General features: G+C 38.6%; 2 protein-coding genes across 2 annotated transcripts; both read right to left on the reverse strand.

Moving 5' to 3' along the window:
* Positions 1–1,991: 1,991 nt before the first annotated feature.
* LOC149027588 (AMMECR1 family) lies at positions 1,992–14,737 on the reverse strand. The gene is made up of 5 exons (XM_089164000.1): positions 14,301–14,737; positions 13,274–13,393; positions 4,473–4,587; positions 3,554–3,647; positions 1,992–3,096 (listed from the first exon to the last, which is right to left on the reverse strand). Exons 1-5 carry the CDS (start codon positions 14,402–14,404, stop codon positions 2,888–2,890), a joined length of 642 nt encoding a protein of 213 aa, XP_089020126.1. The 5' UTR covers positions 14,405–14,737; the 3' UTR covers positions 1,992–2,887.
* A 341-nt stretch (positions 14,738–15,078) lies between these two features.
* On the reverse strand, positions 15,079–23,710 carry LOC149027589 (leukocyte immunoglobulin-like receptor family A protein). The gene is given in 6 exon segments (XM_089164008.1): positions 15,079–15,687; positions 15,689–15,874; positions 16,649–16,916; positions 17,739–17,828; positions 23,354–23,515; positions 23,589–23,710. Coding segments are annotated over 5 exon segments (675 nt in total). The 5' UTR covers positions 23,397–23,515; positions 23,589–23,710; the 3' UTR covers positions 15,079–15,599.
* Positions 23,711–23,724: the final 14 nt, after the last annotated feature.

Here is a 23,724-nt window from a genome sequence, read left to right on the forward strand (position 1 = left end):
CCAAATGCCTGATTTTGCATCCTTTTGGCAATAAGTGTTTGTTGAAAAGGATTTGAATTATGGCATTGCAACATGATAAGAAACAAATGCTTGACAAAAATGATCTCAACAATAATGGTCTCCCAAGTCTCAAGGGCCAAATCCCCCCCCATGCTTGCTCTATCACCAAATGATCTCAAAGAGTTCAGATTGTGGGCCAATGGGAAATATTTTTGAGAATAGATTTGACAAACATATCTCAACATAGAAATATGTAAAAACGTTTTTATACAAGGAATAATGCCCCATCTCTAGACATGAGATGCACAGTGATCAGTTGGAACATTAAATCACAATATATGAAGAGATTTTGGAGTTTATCTTATTCCTTATTACTCACTTTACATCACTGGGTATGTATTCCATATTTGATGTTCCTTAAGAGCCAAAAAATTTTCCTTCAATTGACTAGAATAAGAAACAGGCATGAACTAAGCAACAATACCTTTCCTATATAATATAAGTAAACAAAGTCACGGTTTATTTAAAACAAAGAAGAAAATACACTTTTTAATAGTTTCCGTGTATCAAACTTGGCCTTCTGAGTATTATCTACTTTCTAAACAATCAATCCAGTTGCCTTGTTAGCTGTCACAAACATGGTAAGGTTTCGTGTACATTAAAAGATCGTATTGCTAATAATTCCCAGGCCCCACCTAAATAATCACTCTTATCGTTTTATTTTTCTTTTCTTTTTACTTTTTTTAAAAGATTTTTATTTATTCAAGAGAAAACCAATAGGCTCCTTAGAGAGTCTAGAGCGTCCATGTTAAATTAAGAGAACGCGAACCAATCTTGAGATGGTGTGCAGATTTGGCCAACTCATCGACGGTGAAATTTGCTTCACGATGTACATGTGTGAATGAACAATCCTTGAAGGCTATCGCTAGTTTGAGAATATCATTGAGCAAATGGGAGATTTTCGAGCTGTGACAGGATGCTGAAAATCGTTTAAATCAACGCATGATTGTCACTTTCCATGAGGACATGGGGAAATCTGGAAATCTAGGGCAAGACTAAGTCCACGCCTAATGGCTAGTGCTTCAATAGTAAAAGAATCCTGACAATCCCGATCTTTATCCAAAAGCACACACCACCTCTGATGATTAGAGTCACGTGCTATACACCCAATCCTAGAACGTTTTGGATAAAAAAAAAGGAGATCCATCTACATTGAGCTTGATCTGATCTAGTTGCAGGAGTTCCCACCTAATGAGAGTAGGTGTCTTGCTAGAGAGATGTTGTGGGGAGGGAGGAGAGACGTTAGCTATCGCTTGTTGTAAGCACTGCACAATATCTTGATGCCTAGGTGGTTGGGGAAAGTGTGTGACAAGATTATAGCATCCAAAAAACCCAAAGTGCAATGAGGGTGCACTGGTAAATCCCTATAGTCACCTAAATATTCTTATTATATTTTACTTAATTTCTAGAGAATAATGGTTGGGAACACACATGACACACCAATTCTTCTCCATTTTGGACTAAAACAAAAATGGAGTTGCGTGATTCACAACTAACAATTTCATATAGGCAAATCAATTTTTCACCGAACAACTTTACTTTGACCGTTTGGTTGGAATGACTTCAAAAGTAATACTTTTGACCATTTGGTTAGAATAATTCTCTTTACTTTTGACTGTTTGGTTGGAGTAACACTCGTTTTCTTGAGGGTAGTTTTCTTTTTTCTTTTTTTTTGTGAACAACACTTCTTTTAAATAATTAAAAGCAATGCACATAGTAATGCACCACATGACGAGGGTTTTGATTGGGGGAGGGGGGGGCGGGGCGGGGCTTAGACAACACCCACAAGGGGGCAAAACCAGGAGACATAACCCACATAGGGGAACCAAAAAAGACAAAAAGGGCTCTTTAGGGAGCACCCCGCCCAAGGGGCCACATGACGAGGGTTTTGATTTTCACCAAAAAGAGAGGGGGTAAAAAAAAAGACAAGGGCTTTGATGCGTCAAAAATGGGAATTTGACCATTTGGATAAACTACTATAAAGGACATGATCATACATATGAATTTTTCCCTTTCAAAAAAATTAAAAATGCATTTTCTTTACCATGATGAAGAAAATAAGACCTTCTAGGTTGTGTAGTTAATTAATTAATTAATTAATAAATAAATGAACGATATGCTGTGTTACGTAAGAATGTACTAATCAATACGATATAACACTCCATTCGAAACGATTCGTCTCTTAAAACTACCCGCAATACCGATACTTCGACCTTGCAATGCAACCCATTACGTAAACAGGGCATTTTGCAAAGAATCACTTGTCACTGTCGCACATAGATGACAAAACCCAGCTGAGAAGCACACAGTGACTCACTGAAAATCCAGTCTCCAGAGTTGAATTGTCACCAAATGGTGTTACTAATCTATAGCCAGAAACAAGTGCAATTTATATGTTATGTCATTGACTGTCCAACGCTAGCGTGTGCAAAAGGCCGAAACCCATGCAAGTCATGCATAGCCAGCTGCTACCTGGTAATTTCGCTATACTTCTCAAGAAATTCTTGCTTTATGACTAGTTCTTTCAAGATAAAAACAGAAACAATACATCCACAACAGTTTGTGATTAATGCAGTCACAAAGCAATTTACACTACGCTGAGTCTTCAAGAAATCAAGTCCCCCCCCCCCACCTTGCGGGGGGGCTGACTGATATCGTTTAGGAACCATAAATTAAACAGAACAATTTAATCTTCAAATCAAATGAATTTGAAGAATAATGGAGGACATGGTACTCACCATGATTAAGCAGATGGTTTGGTACACTTTGACCATTTCTTCCAAACCACCCTGCTCATAATCCGCCTTAATGTAAGCTGTTTCATTAATCAATGGTTGCTGGGCTTACCCCCAACAGAAATTGCAGGGGCTTCCCCTCTGTTTCTTCTCACGTAAGCAACATAGTCACTGTAGTGCATAGTGTAGATCGTGCTCTGGTAACGAGTCAGGGAGATCCTCTTCCGGAGCGGCTCAGTGATGACACCATTATAACCCGCCTTGCGCATAAGCGAATCAATTGCCTCCATCTTTGACCATCCTGAAACCAAATTACCAACACTACCGGCTGATGAAAACATAGAGTAGTAATTTGATCAAACAAAAACAAAAAGATCCAAACATTTCAGAGAGAACTATATTACATCCACGATTAGCTCAAGCACTAGAGACACAAACACTAAGAAAGTGTCTGCTCCAAAAACAGTACTGTATCGGACTTTTTTCTCCCGCTAAATTTTCCTTCTCAAAGACAGACAAAGATCAAGGCTTTAGATTCTCAACAAAAGAAAACAATGTCCAATGTTACCTAAAACTAAGCCAAGGAGTAGAAGTCCAGATACTGGCTCCAATGATCAGATGGTCTTTGATCCATTGGAAACATCATTTGTAATCCTTGTGTTTTCTTCTACAACCCTCTACCTCCCAATTGTCTAAACTGTCCTTAAAAAGTACTAATGCGGGAAGGAACAAACAAACAAACGATCAAGCATACATACCCTCATGAGCAGCAACCTCAGGTAAATATGTTGCACTCCGACGTGTATTATGGTCAGGATCACTGAACTCAATAATTATGCCATGCTTTCCAACCTGCAACAAGCAAGAGACTTCTTCAATTAACAATATCACTCCGATCTAGTAACAACAATTTGATTCCGATGAGATAAGATTAACTGAATAAGGCATAAAACCAGTATACAAAATAATAAGACTCAAAGCAAGGCATCTAGAGTCAAACGATGAACATGTTTTCACTTAGCATCTGCAACACATTTGTATTATTAAGGCTTCAGTTGTCTTGAGGAAAACACTCTATCACTTGCCCTTGCCACAGATAAATACACGACCTTCCAATACAAGAAAGTAGGATGGGAAGACACAGGTCAGGAAATGCTCAACCAATCACCACCAAGACCATGCAATACATATATTGCACCATTTAAGGTCGTGTCAAAAGATTATATTGCAACTGAAATGGTGACAATTGTTTGGAAATTCATCATTGTGGGTTATACTAAAACAATTTTGGTCAAGTTCAAAGCTTATATGATGTACGGCTAAAGATTCAAACCTGCCGTACCCAATCACATATCAGTTGGCTCAGGCTTGTCTTCATCGCTTCCAAAGCAGAAAGAAACAGTTTTGGCAACATAAAACCCTAACTATAATCCAGACATTATTTTTGCATGTGAAGGGAAATTATGTGAAATATATATCATCAAGCCACAAGCCAAGGTCGAGGTAGAATTTCAGATAAGCCAAAAACATGAACACAAATCCCAGGTCTGTCCAATACAAAGACGGATCACCAGGAATTCAAGCATTAACTACGTTCATTTAGTTCCACAAGCGGAAAATACTAAATTATCAGGGGCCTTTACTCAAAAACTTAGTCCTAAATATAAATGACAATACCTCCCAATCAAGGTAGTGCAGAGCATTTTCATAATTTGTCAAAACGGAAACGGTACATTCCAAATAGGGCAATTCCTTAGCCTGGATGGGAGGAAATCGACGGTCCCTTAGAGCACTGCAAAAGTAGAAGGATATAATAAATTAATAAGAGCCAGAGTTCAGAAACAACCAACGCACATAAATCTCTACACTCTTAGAGCAGCAAGAGGAGGTATTTCCAATCAAGACATAATCTTATCATACTTCCATATCAAACTAAAGAATAGCGTAAACTTATAAGCATGTTTCTCTCTATGAAAACTAATTTACTGCATCAATAACAATTTAAAAAATGTTAAAAACTAAAAATAAAAATAAAAAACCCTGCAAAATATAGAACATATACAAGCTTTAATAATTTAAGACTGAGTAACAAAATAAAATATACAGTGGTGGTAGGAGTTATGGCCATAAATTGGAGACATTCAATGGAAAGTAATCCATAACTAAAGGGAATCAAACCCAATTGCAGATTTTTAGCAAGAGAGCAAATATTAACAAATCATTTAGGATTTTTGCACTGATTGAGCTGGAGATGCAAAGTTATGCAGAGGAAGACCTAGGTTCAGATTCTAGAGTGCACAGGTTGTAATATGTGAGCTGCATAACACATCAAGGGTGTGGCTGCCATGTTAAAGGCTTGATTTGTTTTGACCAGCTTCATAGGGATTATATCTAAATATATTTTTCAGGGACTTTTATTAATACAAATGATCTTTTACCCCCAGAAAAACCAAATAAGATAGGAATAAATATTCAACCAAATATGGAACATATGTACGTTTTTAATAATTTAACCAAATAAAGGTACATGACCAACATAAACCATCAAAATAGGCTAACATCCAAGAAGGAAGCTGTGGACAGACAATCGACTAGGCTCAAAATTGGACGGAAAGGTTATATATCATATAATTGACACGGCATCTAAGCAACCCAATACACTGGAAGGGGCTTGGAAAAAAAGGCAACAAGTCAACAAGGTGCCAGGATGCCTTGATAACTACTATGCTATACATCTTTCATTACTGAAGATGACTTATTGATAGGTATGCGGATAGTCTATTGAAATAACATAAAAGAAACAAGATAAATAATGGGGAGAGGGAGGGGGAAGAGAGAGAAGATAGAAAAAGCATTTGGCTTGATCAGGAGGAAGCTATTCCTCTTGACCATATGGAGAAATCATGCGTTGTTTCTCAATGAAGAAAATTCAGGATTCAATTCTTATCAACCTTTTCATATGCAACCTCTAATAGGCTTAAATGACATGCAGTCACAAACTTGTGACTTCTTCAGAAAACCCTCGTACAACATGGCTTCAACTATCTCTTAACTTCCTCCCACAATAATTACATGAATCAACAACGACAACAACAAGGCTTTCCCAACTAAATGGGGTTGGCTACATGCCCTTGCCTTCCACTCAGCTCTATTTGAGGCCATACTAGATACAACGTCTAAGCTATGCATATCCTTTCTCACCACAATAAACTCCGCCAGTGTTTGCTGCCGGTCTCGAGCCCAGGAAAAATAGGAAGATTGGTATGTCAAATCAGCAGCCAGCACCGAAAAAACCAGCTAAACCCTTTTTACATGGATTCAACGATAGTTACATGCGTGACAACTAATAATTAAAATACAATGGGGTAATTATTAATGTCCCCCTATACTATAGCTTAATTACATATCAAACCTTGTATTTTATGATTAGTGTTACCCCCTCAATTCAAATGGTGAGTGTGACATGTCCATTCTACCCTTTGTTAAAATCCTAAGAACTACAAGTCTAGTGGCGATAGCTTTGTCACAAGGGTCTCCCAGTCCTTGTAAGGAGATTTTCCATTTATTCAAAGTTTTATAAATAAAGATCCTGGAATTGGAAAAGACTAACCCAATCGCAGGCCTCATCTTAAGCTTGCGCAACTTCTCTCTTCTACTCCTTCCTCTTCTCCACTTCTATTTCTTGGTCCTGCTCAGAGTTCCTTTGCGATTTGGGCCTCGATTCCAAAATGACTAAGCTATTAAATTTATATACAGCTTTGTAGAGTAAATTTTTATTTAAAAAAAATTAAGAAAAAATATATTATGTACAAAATGTCAAAAAAGTTGCTGCTTTAGTGTCTAGGCGGCAATAAGGCGCACAAGGTGACAAAGCAATAGCACTTAGGAGAAAAAGCGGCAAAAAAACAGCATGTCAATTAAGCAGTTTAAAACTAGGCAGTTGAAAAACCGCCTTGTCGCCTTGCCGCCTAGGCAAACACTTTGACAACACTGGCTATATTTAAGGAAGATTGGGGAGAATTTACTCAAATGGAGATAAGGAAGCGGAAGAGGAAGACAAAGACGAGAAGATTTATCCGGAAATCTAAACCAATTCAAGAAAGTCCCTCTGCTTGGTGGAAGATTCATTAACTCATAACAGCCTCCAGATTTGATAGTTTCTCACACGCAACAAGGTGGAATGCAGAAAAATAAAATAAGAAAAACAGCAAAAGAACTGGATTACCTAGGGCGCGTTTGATAACGTTCTTAAAAAACGTTTTTGGCGTTCTTCTGTTCTTTGGGAACGGAAGAACGGGCTAGAGGCGTTTGATAAAACGGTTCGTTCTTCTGTTTTTTAAGAACGAACCAGTCAGAAAAGCGTTCTAAAGAACGCTTTTTGCAAAACATAAAAAAGATGTTTTTACCAAAGAACAGAAACAAAAGTGATAAAATTGGTTCAAATTGAAGCTTTAAAACGAGTTTATCAAACACCAACTTTATTTTTCAACTCAAAAAAGAAAAAGAAAAAAACAACTTATTCTATTATTAGTGTTCTGAAAATATTTTCAGAACAGATTTATCAAACGCCATTTTCAAGCAAAGAACGGTCTTTTAGCACAGAAACATTAAAAAACGGTTTTGTATAAGAACTGGTTTCTTAGAACAGAAACGTTACCAAACGCATACCTAGTGTCCAGCACTCCCTGTAGCAGCCGTGCTACCACACCAAATTACTTTCTTCTTCCCTGATCCTTGCTAGTCACCTTTCCTACCTCATAACACCGCCTCCAGATTCCCTAACTGAACCGCCCAACTGCCCAAGTATTGTCTATCCACGTATCCCACTTATTCTACATATTCATCTCCTTCTTTACTCCTATTTAGTCTTCTTATTTGAATCGCATTTGCTGGCCTAACTGCCAGCACCTTTTCTAGCCCCATGAGTATAGACTCGTATAACCTGAGGCCCATCAAAAGCTTACGAAATACAAAAATTGGCTGATGAAACCTTTTCTTTCTTCTTTCTACTGCATCAGGCAAAAACTACACTTCCACTCTAGTTTTCACAACTAAAGGAGGGAACTTTTTTCCTCAGCTTCAATTAGTCCATCTAAGCCACAAACTGGTGCAAAACTATCAACTTGTCTCAGGAGATGACAGAACCATGTTCATGAATAGGCATGGATATGACTTCTCTTAATCATTCAGCCTCCATCATTATTTGAGGCCTTTGTGGAACGCTTTAGTTGAATTTCCAAAACAGCAAATAACATCAAATACTTTCCTTACAGAACCCCAGCAGAAGCCAAATTTTGTGAACAGAATAACCCCTAGGTACATGTCCCCACAAATCTGAGCAGGCTAGGTGGCAAAAAGACCAGTAAAAATCCAATACTACATGAAGAAGTAACAGTACTATGAGAATGTGAATACATGGGAGGGTAAATGATTGAATTTACAACTGAAACCTGACATGCAATCAATTGGGACCCTGACCTGTCTATTACATTTCTCTTCTGGTCTTCCTTGGCAGAACAAATATCAATTCCATCACATTCCATATATCCAACCCTCAATATGGGAGAGACGGCTTTAGCCAAGAAAGTAACAAAATTTTCAATTCTGCAATTTGTACTTGCTTTTTAAAATCTCCGCAAGTTTATTCGGTTCAATAGGGTTTAGCTCAGCAGGTAGGACTACAGAGGAATCAAGGAGAAGAAAACATTGCAAGTAGGTTTTCCTCTCTTTGTAATCATGACCCTAACCAACATTATTTTGGGAATTAAGAAATTAAAACAATGCTTCAACAGAAAACACTAGCAAATTGGACTGGGGTGTCATTTTATGTCCAATTTTAAGGTGTACATGCTTTATAAACTTTAAAATGGGGTGTCTGTGAATGAAGTGTGGCAGTTTGAGGTGGCTCTACCATTTGATGTCAAAAACAATTCGGTTCCATTGCTTTTTTCCCCCCTAACATATTCTTTAATCTACAACATAGTGCGGACCCTGGTGCAACAGAAAAGTTCCTCCATTGTGACCAAGTGGTCTCATGTTCAAGTCAGTATACAGCCTCCCCGCCATGTGGGGTTAAGGCTGCCGACATAGTGGCCACTCCCCAGAACCTAAAGTGGAGGAAGCCTTATGCACTAGGTTATTTTCACCTGACAACCTTACCCAAGACATCTGAAAGACTGCCTAATGATGGGCCTGAAGGAAAAGGAGAAAGTCTAAAAATTCAGAGTTGCAGGGACGAGAAGACTGTAAAAAAGAGAGACAACGAAAGAAGAGCACTCATGTTCACACACAGTCACACAGGCTCTTAAAATCAATTCATTCTATTAAACTCATGTCCGATGATGGGATTACATAGATATAAAAAAACAAATAAATAAATAAATTATGAAATAAGACCAACTCTCTAGCTGGGGACTAACTCAAACAACCAAACTAAAACAACTAGAAACTAAACATCATGTGCGGCTATTTTCTAAAATGAAATAAAGACATTAGTTCCCAAATAACATAAGTTCCTAAAGTTCTACTAGATCCATAACTAATATTGGACCAGTTCATCTTGGTTTAGAAATTCAGTTAATTTGGCTCAGCTCAGAGCAGCATATCCCATCAACTCTTCAGCAGATGACAAAAGCTTGCCCTTGAATTCTACGAAATAAGAGCAGGAAAAACTATCCGCTTGGAATCCACAAAGATTGCTTTTGATGGAGCAATGACCCAACACATCTCAAGGTCAATTGACACGATCTATGGATTGTTGTTAGCAAACGACAGCTCTCCTATGGGAATCCGATCATGTGATTACAAAACAGAAATCAGACCACTGATCATTCTTCAATCACCACTTTGATCAGACTGTGTACTTAAATCTTCTTGTCGCCTACACTATTCACAGTTTCTCTCTACCTGATTTGTCTTCAGAAGATTGTATCGCACTTCGATATCATAACATACAAATTGTAAAAATTGGCAAGCTCCCGAAGGCCGACGCCCAGTTGTCAAATTAGAAAGCTCTATTTGCATTCAATGGAACCCATCACCAATCAAAAGGAGTAGATCATATCGATCAATCTCCATGATCCAGTGGCTGTATGATGGCAGAACCATAAATAAGTTCAACTCTAAGTGGATGGCATATGGCAGTTTTGAAAATTACTTAGGAACCATATGTATGTGTGGTAGGAGGTAAGTTGGAAGTAAATGAGAAGAAGTGAGTAACTAGTAATACATACAAGAAGGGCAACCTTGATAACAAGTGGAAAATTTAAAATAGGAAACAGGAGGGAGGACCAGTTCTGGAAGGCATCGTTTGTTTGAAAGAATTTGAAGCGGGGTGGGAAAAAAGGGGAACTTTTTCCACAATATTCCAAAGCATGGCTTGTTTGGTTCAATGGGATTGGAAAGTCAACAAACAAGCTTCCTTGATATAAGCAAGCCTGTTTGCTGACATGGCACCCTACTTTTCCCACCCCATCCCCTTTTAAAGTCCCACTAATTTGTGAGAAAGTGAATGATATGATAAATGGAACCACATTTGCACTTCTCCGCAAAACTTTCATTTTCTATTCCTCCACCCATATGTGGGTCTCACATGTTTATTTTTTCACTCCTTTTTATCAAGCAAAAAAACGATGCCGAAAGAAAAAATGGGGCAGAATAGGATAGGGACAAAGAAATGGATTAAATCTGAAAAACCAAATTAAGTAGGTGATGTAAGACGTAAGAGGGAGGTGTACTTTTGGAAAGAACACACTTAAAAGGAAGGGTTTTTTTCTTGCATGTTAAGGAGGCTTAGGAGGAGTTGTACCTGAAAACCAGCAGGCAATAGCGACGACTGAGTTCATGTGGAATCTGGATACCTCCTTCAGCAAGGAGAATACGATCTGAAGGAAAAGGAATCCTATGCAGCAAAAGAACTAGGTAATTCAGAGTTCACTTCTTTAATTTTCTTCTCTTTTTCTTTATTATCTTCTAGAATTTGATGCCTACTTTTTTTCTTTTTTATTTTCACTGATTTGATGCCTAATATTAGGCAGAACCCAAAAGGTGAAGGTAATTGAATCAATATTGAAGAGACGGGTTTTTGCTAGTGTTTGCGCCTCTGTGTATGTGTTTTTCTTCTCCATCTTTTTTTTTTTGGGAGGGGGGGTGGTTCTCTCCCCCATCTTCTTCTGAGGTTCAACAGTTCTTTCCCTTTGCCTTATCTTTATACGCCACCAACCCCACCCCCCAAAAAAAAAAAAAAACGAAAGAGACAAAGAAGTCATAGGGGGAAAACAAAGAAACGGATTGAAATTACAATGCAGTTAACAAGAATGGGGTTTTCGCTAATGGAAACAAAAGGCTTGGGCTTGAGATCTAAGTTGAGATTTGGGGTTTGTTGTTGAGAATCGCAGGGGAGGGTTGGCTCTATTTTCGTCTCCCCCCCCCGGCGTAGCAGAAAATCAATAGAAAAGAAGGATAGAGAAGGAAAAGTTTGACCAGGGTGGGGAATTTGGGCTCTAATATCAAGTCGATGGCGGGCCTCTAGGGAGAAAGGGAAAAACTTGAAAATTCAAAGTTGTAGGGAGGAGAAGAACGCATGAGAAGGGGTAGGGGAAGAAGAGTGCTCTCACGGACACACAAGCCACAAGGGCTCTCAAACCATAAATTAAATCGTTATATTCAATCTATATCAATGATGGGGGTTCACATCGTATATAAAGAAAATTAAAAGACTCCTAAAATAAGACTCTCAACCTATGACACTAACTCAAAGAAAGTAACTAAAAGAACTAGAAACCAAATGTCCACACAGTTAATATCTAAAATAAATAGAACAAATAAAACAAAGACATTATTCCCCCAAATAACATGAGTTCCTACAATTCTGGAAGTCCCATGACTCAAACTGGTATGGAAACTCAGTTAGGTTTGGGTTGGTCCATGGCCGCATATCTACAGCACCAACATAGAAGCTTCAAAACCACTCGAATATTACACATTTAAGCCATTCTTGATTAAAATTCTATGCTCTTAATGACCTAGACTACTTATGACTTATCCTTCTCAAAATTATCCCTATCAAAGATTCTTCAGTTCAGCAAAACCTGCCTTTGGCCCATTCATTAATATTTCATCACCCCTTAGACCACTCATCATAATTCAATTTTAAATAATAACCCTACAACAACGATCCACCATGTTAGTCATAAATCTGAGACGGTATAACATAATAAGCGAAGCACCAAAAGCAGTTACAACAACTTACTCTGACACTATGATCAGATGTTGCGTAGCACCAGGATTTCCACAGAGGAACAGGAAATATTTACTAAATTGAGAGATCATCTTAGGAATAATAAAAAAATACAAGAAAATCTCACAGGGATAATGGTCCAAAACATCATAGAAACCAGAAATAAGAAAAACCTGATAATAAAGCCTGCACCGAATAATTGGGCACTGAGCCAAATTTTCAGTAAATGTTTCCCGTTGCAACAAATGGGGGTCAGACATAGGCCTAACTTTTCACTCCCCAGCAACAACTTCACAGGCGATAAATCATGTATATATATATATACACACTGATTGCGCACAGCTCGCAAATTCTTCATTATCTGACCCCAACAATGTGTCCCTACTCAGTAGCTTTGAAGACCAAATTCACACAATTCACTGATTTCTAAAAGGTCTCCCAAGCTCGTGACCAGACATCTTTGTTGCTCATGGGGCATCAAACCAAGCACCCAACAGTTACATACACAAGGCAAATAGAATTTAACTAGTAACTGGGCCCCAACTTGGTGAAAGCTTGAAAGCCAAACTTTGAAAGATCCGATGATGAGGAAATGGAAGCCAACAGCTTCAGAATTCACAGACTTTGATGCTCATGAAGCACTGTGTTCCTGCACAAATGGGCTGCTGGAGAGTTTTAACACTTTCAGGAACAGGCCATGCCCAACACTGGGGCACAAGAAGTAAATCCCTTTTTGACATGATCTGAAGAGGTAGAAAGTGATTTAACGTACATGTGGTTTACACCTACTTTGTTCATATGGTAGACTGATGAATATGATGGTCAACAAAAATACGTTTTACTTCCAATGAAACCAGAACATGTGGTTTACACCTTCCATGTTCATATGGTAGACTGTAGACAGATGAACATGAAGACCCAGAAAATATACTTTACTTCCAATGAAACCAGAAAAGAACTCTGACTAAGGAAATTATTTTAACCAATCGATGAGCATGTAAACTCTCATCAAAGGTTTAACAGGCCTACCACCTCAAAGTACAAAGGAAAGAGAAGAAGCTTATCCCAAGTGCTAGCTAAGTCCTAATACTCATAATCATAGTCAGGATTTTTATGGCAACACAATAATGTTTAAACAACAGAATAATAACTGATGGTAATGAGATTCAGTTACACAGTCAGGGAAAACAAAGACAAAGAGAGACCTTTCGGGTATAGAATACATGGTTTGCAATTCTACCTGGTAAGAGCATAGTCTCTGAATCCATTGGTCAAACATCGTGCTTCTAAAGTGCCAATACACCCACGCAGGCGAGGCTCCCCGCCATTCAATACTTTCTTCCAAGTGACAAACAATGGGCTGAAATCAGGAAGATCCTTATGAAACATTGGAAGGATAAACCAATCAGACTCTAAAATGTGATGCAAATACTGAATAAGTTTCCACATTTAGTAATACTTAACAAAAGTGCACTACTTAACTAGTCATATAACATGTCCTCCTACACAAAATGAAAATTGACCAAAAATATTTGCAAGACCTTCAAAGTGAGAAATAAGTAGGCAGGAAAACAACATGAAATTGGCTCCACAAAAAACCATTCAATTTTCAGAAGGATGCGTTGGCTCCATTTCTGCTTTATCTTTCCCAATTTTGAGCTCTCTTTCTTTTCCTAAGCAAACAGGTATGCCATCCGACCCGTGAAGAGTTATGAGTAGAAGCCTGAAGGAACATACAACTATTGCTCAATGCGGCCGAGAATTAAAAAAAAATGGAAGTGGTTAACTGATAAGATAAATTCTCTATTAAACCACCATAACCTCCATTTATTCAAGCTTTAGAATACCAGCATCCCAGAATCAAGGAGACGGCATCATTCCCTCAAAAAGGCCCCTTTTTATAATTTTTTTTTTTTTTTTTTTTTTGGGGGGGGGGGCAGGGGTGGAGATGGAAATCAGTAGAGAAATTCATGCAGAACCAAATACCAATCAAAGCACAAAACCCATCAGAATAAAACGGAAGGAAGATTTAAAACAGTGACAGCAAAAAAAAAATCAAGGAAATAAAAGTGTAACATTAACGAAATCCTAACGAGGAAAAAAATTATCGAGCTATAAACTACAAGCATGCAATCAAGCATCTAAAGCCAACGATCAGCGCAATTGGAAACAAACACACATAAAAGATTGATTAGGAAATTCTTAATTACCAAAACACATTCATCAGGGAAAAAATATATATAATGTAGAAACAAGAGGAAGCTTACTGTTGGCCGTCATCAAACGCCGGTGGAGGCGCTTGCTCACTGTTGTAATGAGCGACGAGCGTATCAAAGCAAAAAACAGCCATTTCCTGATTAGCAGACACCATATTCAACCACGAGAAACGGGGAGACCTATGGGTGGAAACGGAGGCACCGGTAAGAATTTTTTAGAGCAATATTAGAGGTCGGTTGGGTCTCGTAACAGTCGCAAGTGAATTAATCCAACCAACCAACTACACAGTTAGGGTTTTAAATAAAGGCTTTCAGGATCTGCGGTGGCGGTAAAGACGAGAAGATGAAGAAGAACAAGAACTCCGACGAGAGCTCCGTTCCGGCTAGCGATCTTCGTTTTCAGAATAAATATCATAAACAATGAGAAGAAGCACAAAGGAAGAAGCAGAGCACTATATAAGCAAAGGATTATTATAAAGTATACGTTTCCCACTCCAACTCTTCCAACTATGCGGCCATTCTGAAATTAAAAAAGTCGTTATATTTACCTAATTGCCCTTTTTCGGGTATGAGTCTAACTCTCACTTTTGAAGATCACGAGCCAATATCAACCGTCCGAATTTTTATGATCGTCGAGATGCTCCGTTGGCGGTCCATTGTGGAAACAAGAGAGGATGGTCTACACGAAACAAGTGAGGAGGGCAATATCGGTAAATCGATATAGACGCTAACGTATAGTGACTCTTTAATTACTTCATTTCTTTACGTTGAAGTGGACATTGAGTTGAAAAGCTATAAAATTGCCAATTAACAATAGATAAAGAAGATACTTTAGGCTTCCGTCTCCTTCAATGCCTACTTTCCCAGATTCGTTCACCCATTCCCACGAAACCCGAAACCCAGCAATTTTACATTGAACCACACGGCCCAACCAGGTAAGAAATACGGGCCAATCAGGTAAAAGATGCTGGTTTAACTTCAATACTGAACATCAAATGCGCAACATTCAAGTTTACCTCAAGAGATACAGCATTGTCTAAAACAACCCGAACAGTTCGGTTAATGGATTGGGCGTATTATCTCATCTGAACCATACCCGTATTGACCCAAAAGGTGCTCTACCCTAGAAAATTTCCTTTGGACCACCAGAGAGGGAAAACCTGACCCCAAATTAAGAGGCCGATGAAAGAAATTTTCTCAATGTGCAAAATGCCGGAGCATTATAATTGCACTTACGAAAAGAAAAACTAGAGTACAAATGCACCATTGCAAAAGCCAACATTTTGAGTTTACAGCAAGGCCCTAATAATTCACCAAGAGTATTGGATTGTAACAATTAGCAGAAGATGATCAATCAGAATCATGTCTCCTCTTCTCCTTTTCTCTTTTGTGTTTCCTCTTGTCATCTGAATCATGTGAGCGATGCTTTTCCGCTTTTCCGCTTTTCATGTTTCTTCTCCTCGCGCCTTCTCTTCTTCCGGCTCCTTTCATCCTCTGAAGCTGCTGCTTCTTCTTCTTTAGCATCTCTTGCTGGCGGATTTGGGTTAGCTGCATTCTCCATCATGAGAGAAACCTCCTTCGGCTCGGGCAGAAGAGAAGTTGATTCTTCCCAGCTACCAGTAACCCTACGATAAGGATCAAAATGAACTATCAACAAGCAAATAAAGTCATCACAACTTCACAGATGCATATCCTACTCGTCTATCATTGCTAGAAACACAATACCATGTGTCCAGGTCTACTGAATGCCGCTTGTCATTATGATCTTAAGCTTTACCAAATGCAAGACGTTAACTTATAAAATGTCAACTCACAAAGCAATTCAGAAAAGCAAGAAATGTAAAAGCTTACACAGAAAAGCAGAAGACAGCACGCCTGAAAAAAACACACTTATTTTCTTACAGAAACTGTACTGTGTTAATACACACTCTTTTTCAAGGAGAGAGCAAAAATTGTAACAGTGCACATTTCTATATAGTCACAGAAAGGTCAGCTGTCAAAATAAGAATATTTTCTCGACAAAATCGTTTATCTTTTTTATGCACTCAAAAAGAAAATTATTTCGTCTGCCAATAAAACTGTATGTTTCCCTACTCTATAGCAAATTTCAGTTATCTTGACTATAGCATTTCTCTGCTAAAAGAATTCTAGCTCAAGAATTGGTCAGTAAATACCGGTTATGGACTTTAGGTGAAGCATTAAAAACAATCATCAGGGGAAGATAACAATACAATATGGAAACCCAATAGTGTGCCAATGGATCCAATTCTTGTGAAAAGTTGAGAACAATTTGACTGAATGCCTATCAGTTCCAGTCAGATAGATATAAAGTGGTCCTGACATCATAATGGCATTGCTAACAATGAAATATTGAACAGTATCGTCCATTTCAGTCATACCTAGAATAACCAAGTCCTTCGACCTTTGCTGCTTCGGCATGGCCAGCGCCCAGGTCTTCCGCAGTAGATCCTCTCTTTATAAGCTCTGAGAATTCATGCTTATCTAGTCTATTACCCTGCGGTCGAATCTTACGCTTAGGAGCTAAACCAAGAGCCTCCCTCATTGCCTGCTCTTCTTCTTCTTTTATCCTCTTTATCTCCTCTTTAGCCACCTCCATTTCTGCATTCATGGACTTCTTATCCCTGGCATACCAGTGAAGGTCCTTTCCTAACAAACATATTCAATGATCAGACTAACAGCTAAGAAATTCTTTCACAGGAAAATAACATATTCTAATAGTAAATAAATGATGCCAACTATACACCCAACTAGCAATAACTAGCTAATACGATTTTCCTTTCGAATAATTGTATTATCCTATTACAACCGATTACAAGTTCAATCTCTGAAGCTTTCAATCAAGGATTAGCAGACGTCCAAAGGATGTGTCTCCATCAAAACCCCTCCCACATAGATAAAACTGGGTTCAGGGGCAAAATGGCCAAGCAAAAATTACTTCAGTTAATCATTAACTCATTATGAATCAACAAATACTCAAGGGTACAGCACTTCCATGTGTCTGAAAAGTGAAACCAGACCAAATGAATGGCAAATCAGTATCACCATGCCGCCAAGTCCAGTTGACATTTCCTCCACTCAAAAGAATCTTAATGAATTTACACACTAAAAGGTACTCTTTTGCAATGGTATACGTTGCAATATTAGTATGAAACACATGTTTCAGAATGTTTGATGCCCCAGTTATACTTGCTTAACATCACCAACCTGTGTTTTATAAAACATTAAAATAAAATAAAAAAACTCAATATGCCGGAGAAAAGGAAAAACAAAATAACCTTGCACATTTATTTCTAAAAAGTGGGAAGAAAAAAAAGAGGCCAACCAATGTTATCCCACAAAGCATCATATATAAAATGGGGGAGCCAGGAGTCAAAAAACATACAGAAGACTTGACCGAATGGGAACAAAAGAAAGTCTCAACAAATTAAGGAAACAGTAAACTGTAATGGAATAGCAATTAATTAGTACCTTTCTGCCATCTTCCAACCGGAGCTTTGATGCTATGCCCAAGATAGTTCTCCCGATGCTTATCAACCTTGACATCATCCCACTTAAATTCTGCAACGGGATAAGATTTGAGTATAAGAGATGGATGCAACTTGCACTAAAAAATGATGCAACAAGAAAGTTGTAAATGCAATTAGCCAAGGTTTGGCAGAATGAAAAGAGAGCTGCATCTTTAAATATTAACACGCAATATGTGCAACAAACATGAAAATATACCCCAAGAGGGTAGGCTCAGTTGGCAAAGACTAACAATTCACAAGGGTCAAAAAGCTCAAATCTCCTTGGGGCACTACCTACCAAAAACAGAAAACATGAATATAAAAAATGCACCTAAGAGAATCTGGTACAAACCGCAAGAGCAAGTAAAAACAAATCTTTTCAAAAGCAGCTATCCCAGTGACTATCCTTTTTTGGGAAATAACAGAATCGTCAAAGCACAATGTACATGTACAGAAGACATGCATCTATCAAAACATCATCAGTCTCCAAGAATAGAATTGATAAATCCTTTCAAACACAACAACAAACTCGGCCCAAAAAAAAACAACCAAATTAGTGAGGTTGGCTACATGGATCCAAACAAAACAAAATAGAGAAAAATTAGGTGATGTGAAAAGGGTTGACCCCCCAGCCGAAACCCAAAATGGGTCCATCTAGGGCCGGCCAAACCCTAATGAGGGTATTTTGGTCAAACCAGCCCTGAATCATTGCTGGGTTTTATTTTCAGAATTTTCTTTTTATTTTCTGAAGAGTTTCAGTCAGTTAGGAAGTCCAGTTTGAGTTAAGTAAGAGTCTTTGGTTTCTTTTAATTCTAGCATATGTCAATTAGAGTCTTTAATTAAATAGAATTTAGCATGTGTCAATTAGAGTCTTCAGTTAAATAGAATTTAGCACGTGTCAATTAGAGTCTTTAGTTAATTAGAAGATTTTGTTTCAGCATGTGTCAATTAGAATCCATTAGATCTTTTATTATTTATATCTGGTCGGCTGTGATTCAATGTAATAGGATCCTAATCTATAAGGAGTCCCACTTAGGTTTAGAGTCTTTCAGTAGGCTATAAATAGCCTATATCTTCTTCTAAGTTTCTTATGTCTATTATTTGAATAAAAATTGTGTTTGAAGACCATGGTTCCTATTTGAGGGAGCCACGGTGGATTTATAGCAAAGTTCTTCAAGATCAGCAACCTACTCTGTCTAGCACTCTTCTTCAGATATTCCAGCAAGCTCTAAAGGTTTTCAAGTAAATATAGCAATCCCAACCCGTTCCCACCTTCTCCCCTCCCATCACAAGGCTCCCCGATCCCTTCCCCTTCACTCACAGCCTCCCCCTCCCTTCCCTCCCCTTCCCCTGCCATTGCAACACCCTCCCCCCAACCTCCCCCTGTTTCATGCAACACACCCAACCCCTCCCCTTGCTGCCGTGACCTGGCAGCAACATTCACCAATCCCCACAACACCCCAATCCCTCCCCCTCACCCCAACAAGCCCCTCCCCTACCCCCACAAAGCCCGCCCTACACCCTCCACACCTCTCAGCCCTCTCTCTTTGACTCTTCTTCCTTGCGGCAAAAGAAAAACAGGAGAGAGAGAGAGAGAGAGAGAGAGAGAGAGAGAGAGAGAAGAAGGAGGGGGGTGGGAGGGAGAAAGAAGAAAGAAAAGGAAGATCAACGGAAGAGCGAGAAAAATTCTTGCTCCTTTCCAAGACCCAACCCCTATTGATTCAAATTAATTATCTTCTTTTCTGCCAACCCTAGGAGTAATATTTTTCATTCCCCCATTATTCTGTTACTTCCCATACTGACTCTGGATATCTCAAAAACCATCCTATGGGGATTTGTTAACAATTTAGGTTTTTTTTTCCATCATTTCATAAGAAACCATCTATTATCCCCTAGTGTTTCCATCCAACTCCCATCAGTTCAGAGCAGCCCTTAAGTATCCCATATAGTTATTGATTTATTTGCTGGAAGATTCAGGGCAAGCCCTAAACTTTAGGGAATTCATCCAAGAAACCTAATCTTGAAATTGGGTTTCAAACCACTAGGTCAACAAAGAAAAAAGGGAAGAATGAACAGATGGAGAAAATAGATGAAAGATTGGAGATGACAACTTAAATATGGAATACTAAAAGAAGAAAGATCCAAGTAAGAGGGCAAGATCAAGAGAATCTCAACCGAATGGGTCTGCTACATGGATCCTTGCACTCCAATAGGCTCCATCCAAGATCATACTCGGTAAAAGACCAAGACTAAGCACGTACTTCCTCACAACTTCTGCAATGGTCATTCTAGGCATGCCCCTAACTTTTTTACCTTCTCCAGTTAGGACCTAACTGGGGCTTCCCTAGGCCTCCATTGAAGACCTGAACCACCTCACAAAACACTTTCTAAAAATTGTCATTGATCACGGCAATTCCCTCTCAGCGCTAATATGCTCATTGCTTCCTTTATCCTTAATAGTTTTTTTGCACATCCATCTAACATCCTCATCTCTATTACACATAGCTTATCAACATGACATCTCTTAACTGCCCATCATTCTACATTAGTCACAGCTGGCCATACAATAGTCCTATAGTACTTTCCTAGTAAACTTTAAAAGCACAAGTCGGTTGCATGGCACTATGGATGCACCTCTCCACTTCATCCATCCCACTTTACTTCTTTGTGAGACATAATCCTCCGTGTCACCTCAGACTGACCATATACATGTAAAATAGACACACGGTAATAACTCTCTTCCCCCAAATCACACCATGTCAGTATTCAACTATTCATAAAAGTTCCACCATAATTATGTCACTTATTCTACCTTCAGCCTATACTAATTTAAAACCTTGTTTCCAATGGTTGGTCTCCATAGCTCCAAATTAATATTGATCCTTGCTTTTGTCTAATCCACACAAATAGTGTTGTCATTGAAAGCATACACCAAGTGATGCAGATCTAAAGACCTAGATTGGCAAGAACAAAAAGTGGTACTAGTTTATGTAAACCAAGATCTAGGGCTAAGGGTCAAGAGGTAACTTCCCTGGGTTTATGGCTGCCCAGGAAATTTCAGCAAAGAAGAATGAATACCCTAGGGTTTAGAAGGGATTTGCCCACTCAAAATCAGAGATGTAAGTTTCAGATCTGAAATTTAATAGACTCAGAAAACTAGGGTTTCAGTTAAGGTAGGGAAGATCTGCACTTGTAGTTTTGTAATTTAAGAACTTACTTTCCTTGTTCTGGATTGTCAGGTAGAGTAGGGAATTGAAGTAGATTCAGAATTCTCAAATTAAATTTGAGGAATTTCTGAATTTTTTGTTTCTCAAAAAATTGCCTGAAATTAGGGAACCGAATGGGGAAGAGGTTGTTTTAGGGGCTCACAAGTGTTCCAGGGCCAGCGGGGGTGTGGGGGAGAGGTTAATGCTATGCACCAAACAGGGAGCGGGCAGGGGTGTCTTGCGGGTGATGAAGGATGAGAGGGAAGGGCTGTGGAACTAGAAGGAGGCAGGGGAGGGTGGGGGAGGCTCTATACTTGTGGCTGCTAGAATTGATTGATGCTTGCTGGTGGAAGGCTTGACAGCTTGAAAATTGAATGTTAAAAGCTTGAAGAATGTAAATCTTAGACAACCGCAAGGTCCCCCCCAAAGGAACCCTGCCAACCACCCTGGCTAAAATAAACTCAATAATCTTTATTCATCAAAACTGAAAATTACATTGGACTAATGGGCTATTTCTACCCTTCAAAAGAGGCTTTGACTTGGGTTGCGATTCCCTAATGGATAAGGATCCCAACTCTTGAGCAAAACACTCAAAAATTACATTGGACTGATGGACTATTTCTACCCTTCAAAAGAGGCTTTGACTTGGGTTGGGATTCCCTAATGGATAAGGATCCCAACTCTTGAGCAAAAAACTCAAAAAAGGAATCTAATTACTTAAAGACTTAGACTCTAGGTGGGGTTTATAGATTAGGAACCCACCTCATTACATGAACTCCTTAACTTGGACTCTACTAATAAAAGACAACTCAAAAGCAAACTCTTAAAAGATAAGAACCCTATTGGATAAGGAATCTTATCTTATTCACAACTAACCAACTTGTAATGGACTTGGACTCTTCATAACACAAGATTAACTAACTTGATAGTAAAAAAAAAAGATCCATAACCCCTGGATTGAGGGGATTCAATCTAGACCCATATTGAGCCCTAAAAGAGCTGGAAAATGACAACAATACCCTTGAGGGGGATTCAGCCAGCTTTGGATTGGCTTCTTTGGTCTGAGTTTTGGGCCCAATTAATGGAGTGGATTGTTTGCAATAGGAATCTGAACTTGAACAGTGTTCTTCAAATTAATTTAAAAAATAAATAAATAAATAGCAGGCATTGATTCAGATCTGTATTTCTACTTCCAAATTCTTTAAATCTTCAAACCCTGAAAACTCCCCCTTTTTCTATTTTCACTTTTGGAAGCTCTAGGCTAGAAACCCCCCCCCCTTCCAGCTGAAATTCACCACTAGAATCAATTCAAATTCATCCCACAGAATCTCCACATCACAGCTCACACTAGATTCACCCTGCTGTCACTTCCTTCATTTAATCCTAGATTCCATTAACTCTAAACCCCATTCTAGAACCCAATTACCAGCCCAGCCCTAACCAGCAATCCAAATTCACCCAAATTTGGATCGAAAATCACTCTCCAGCCCCTCTCCACCCAAACCCAAGCTGGTCCTTATTTGGCCGGTCAAAACCCTAAATCTCCATCATCTTCACTTTTTCAAAACCAAAACTCTAACCCTAATTTTTCTGATACATCAAAATCAGAATTCAACCACTTCTATGAAACCGCATACCTTCACTGTTAGAAGATTCCCCATCACTTATTGGTCATAAACATTAGGTGCCTAGCCATACAGGATTCTGTGCTAGTGCCTAGGCGATTACCACCTTATTTCAAGGTGCCTTGTACTAGTTCTTAAGTAAACATTTTAGATTGTACTTATTTACTTGATTGAGACATTATTCAAAAACAATAAATTATCCCCTATTGATTCCAATTAAAAAAAGGGAAACAAAAAAAAGAAGTTAAATATCAAATTCCAAGAGGGAAAAAATAACTACTAGCCTAGGAACAATAGCTAGATTTTCGCAGATAGGTGGAATTTTCAACTCTATAATGGCGGGGTTTCATTTAGATTTAGTTCTCATATTTACTTCCGAAATCAGGGGTTACAACGTACGATTCCAGTCTTACATGTCAATTCTAAAAATGTACACCACCATTGCTCTTTGTTTCAAGATACTTTGAACTATAAATGGAAGAAGAATAGGCAAAACAAAACCATTAAGCTTAGCCTTTCTCTTTTTCTTTTCCTTTTTATTTTTTGGGTAACTTCATCGAGCTTAAACATGTATAAAACCGAGAACCCATGTCAATCAAGCATGCGAATCATGGCTTAAATTTGGGATCTTGAACAAATTCTAGGTATAGAAACTCTTAAGCCAATTATAATCAAGCTTCTGACTTTAACGCGACTATATAATGAAACCCTAAAACGATTTAAGAAGGGAAAAAATTAAAACTTACGATCTCGACCGCCACGGACGCCTCCTCTCGTTGGATGATACATCGTCGCTTGCTAACTCCCCTCGCTATCTTCTTCTCTCTGCTTCGGGAACCCAATAACTGAATCTTCGCTTTAGTTTCTTGAATTTCTTCTCATGCGCACTCGCGATCTCCTACAACACCCTTTAGTACAGGGGACGTAAACGGATATTAAATACCGCTTCTATCACATTCATATCCAAGCATAATTTCTTACCTTTAAGGAAGAAAAAAAATCCAATTGTAACATTTTGACTGATTCGGATGGCAACGGTAGTAATTTTAGAGCTTTTACATTGCAATTTGCACAGCCTCACTTTTTTCCCATGAAACTAGTGACACACGCCTTGAAA

Source organism: Hakea prostrata, chromosome 1 (assembly GCF_041222555.1).
Source record: "Hakea prostrata isolate BN-2017 chromosome 1, UWA_Hpros_2, whole genome shotgun sequence".
NCBI lineage: Eukaryota > Viridiplantae > Streptophyta > Magnoliopsida > Proteales > Proteaceae > Hakea > Hakea prostrata.

Bases quoted from the DNA above. Each gene is read 5' to 3' on its own strand.
- LOC149027588 (XM_089164000.1), bottom strand. From the start codon at position 14,404: ATGGTGTCTGCTAATCAGGAAATGGCTGTTTTTTGCTTTGATACGCTC. The intron at 13,394-14,300 runs GTAAGCTTCCTC...TCCTGATTTCAG, and splicing joins GCGTTTGATGACGGCCAACA to CCCATTGTTTGTCACTTGGA. The intron at 3,648-4,472 runs GTATTGTCATTT...TGCTTGTTGCAG, and splicing joins TGCACTACCTTGATTGGGAG to GTTGGAAAGCATGGCATAAT.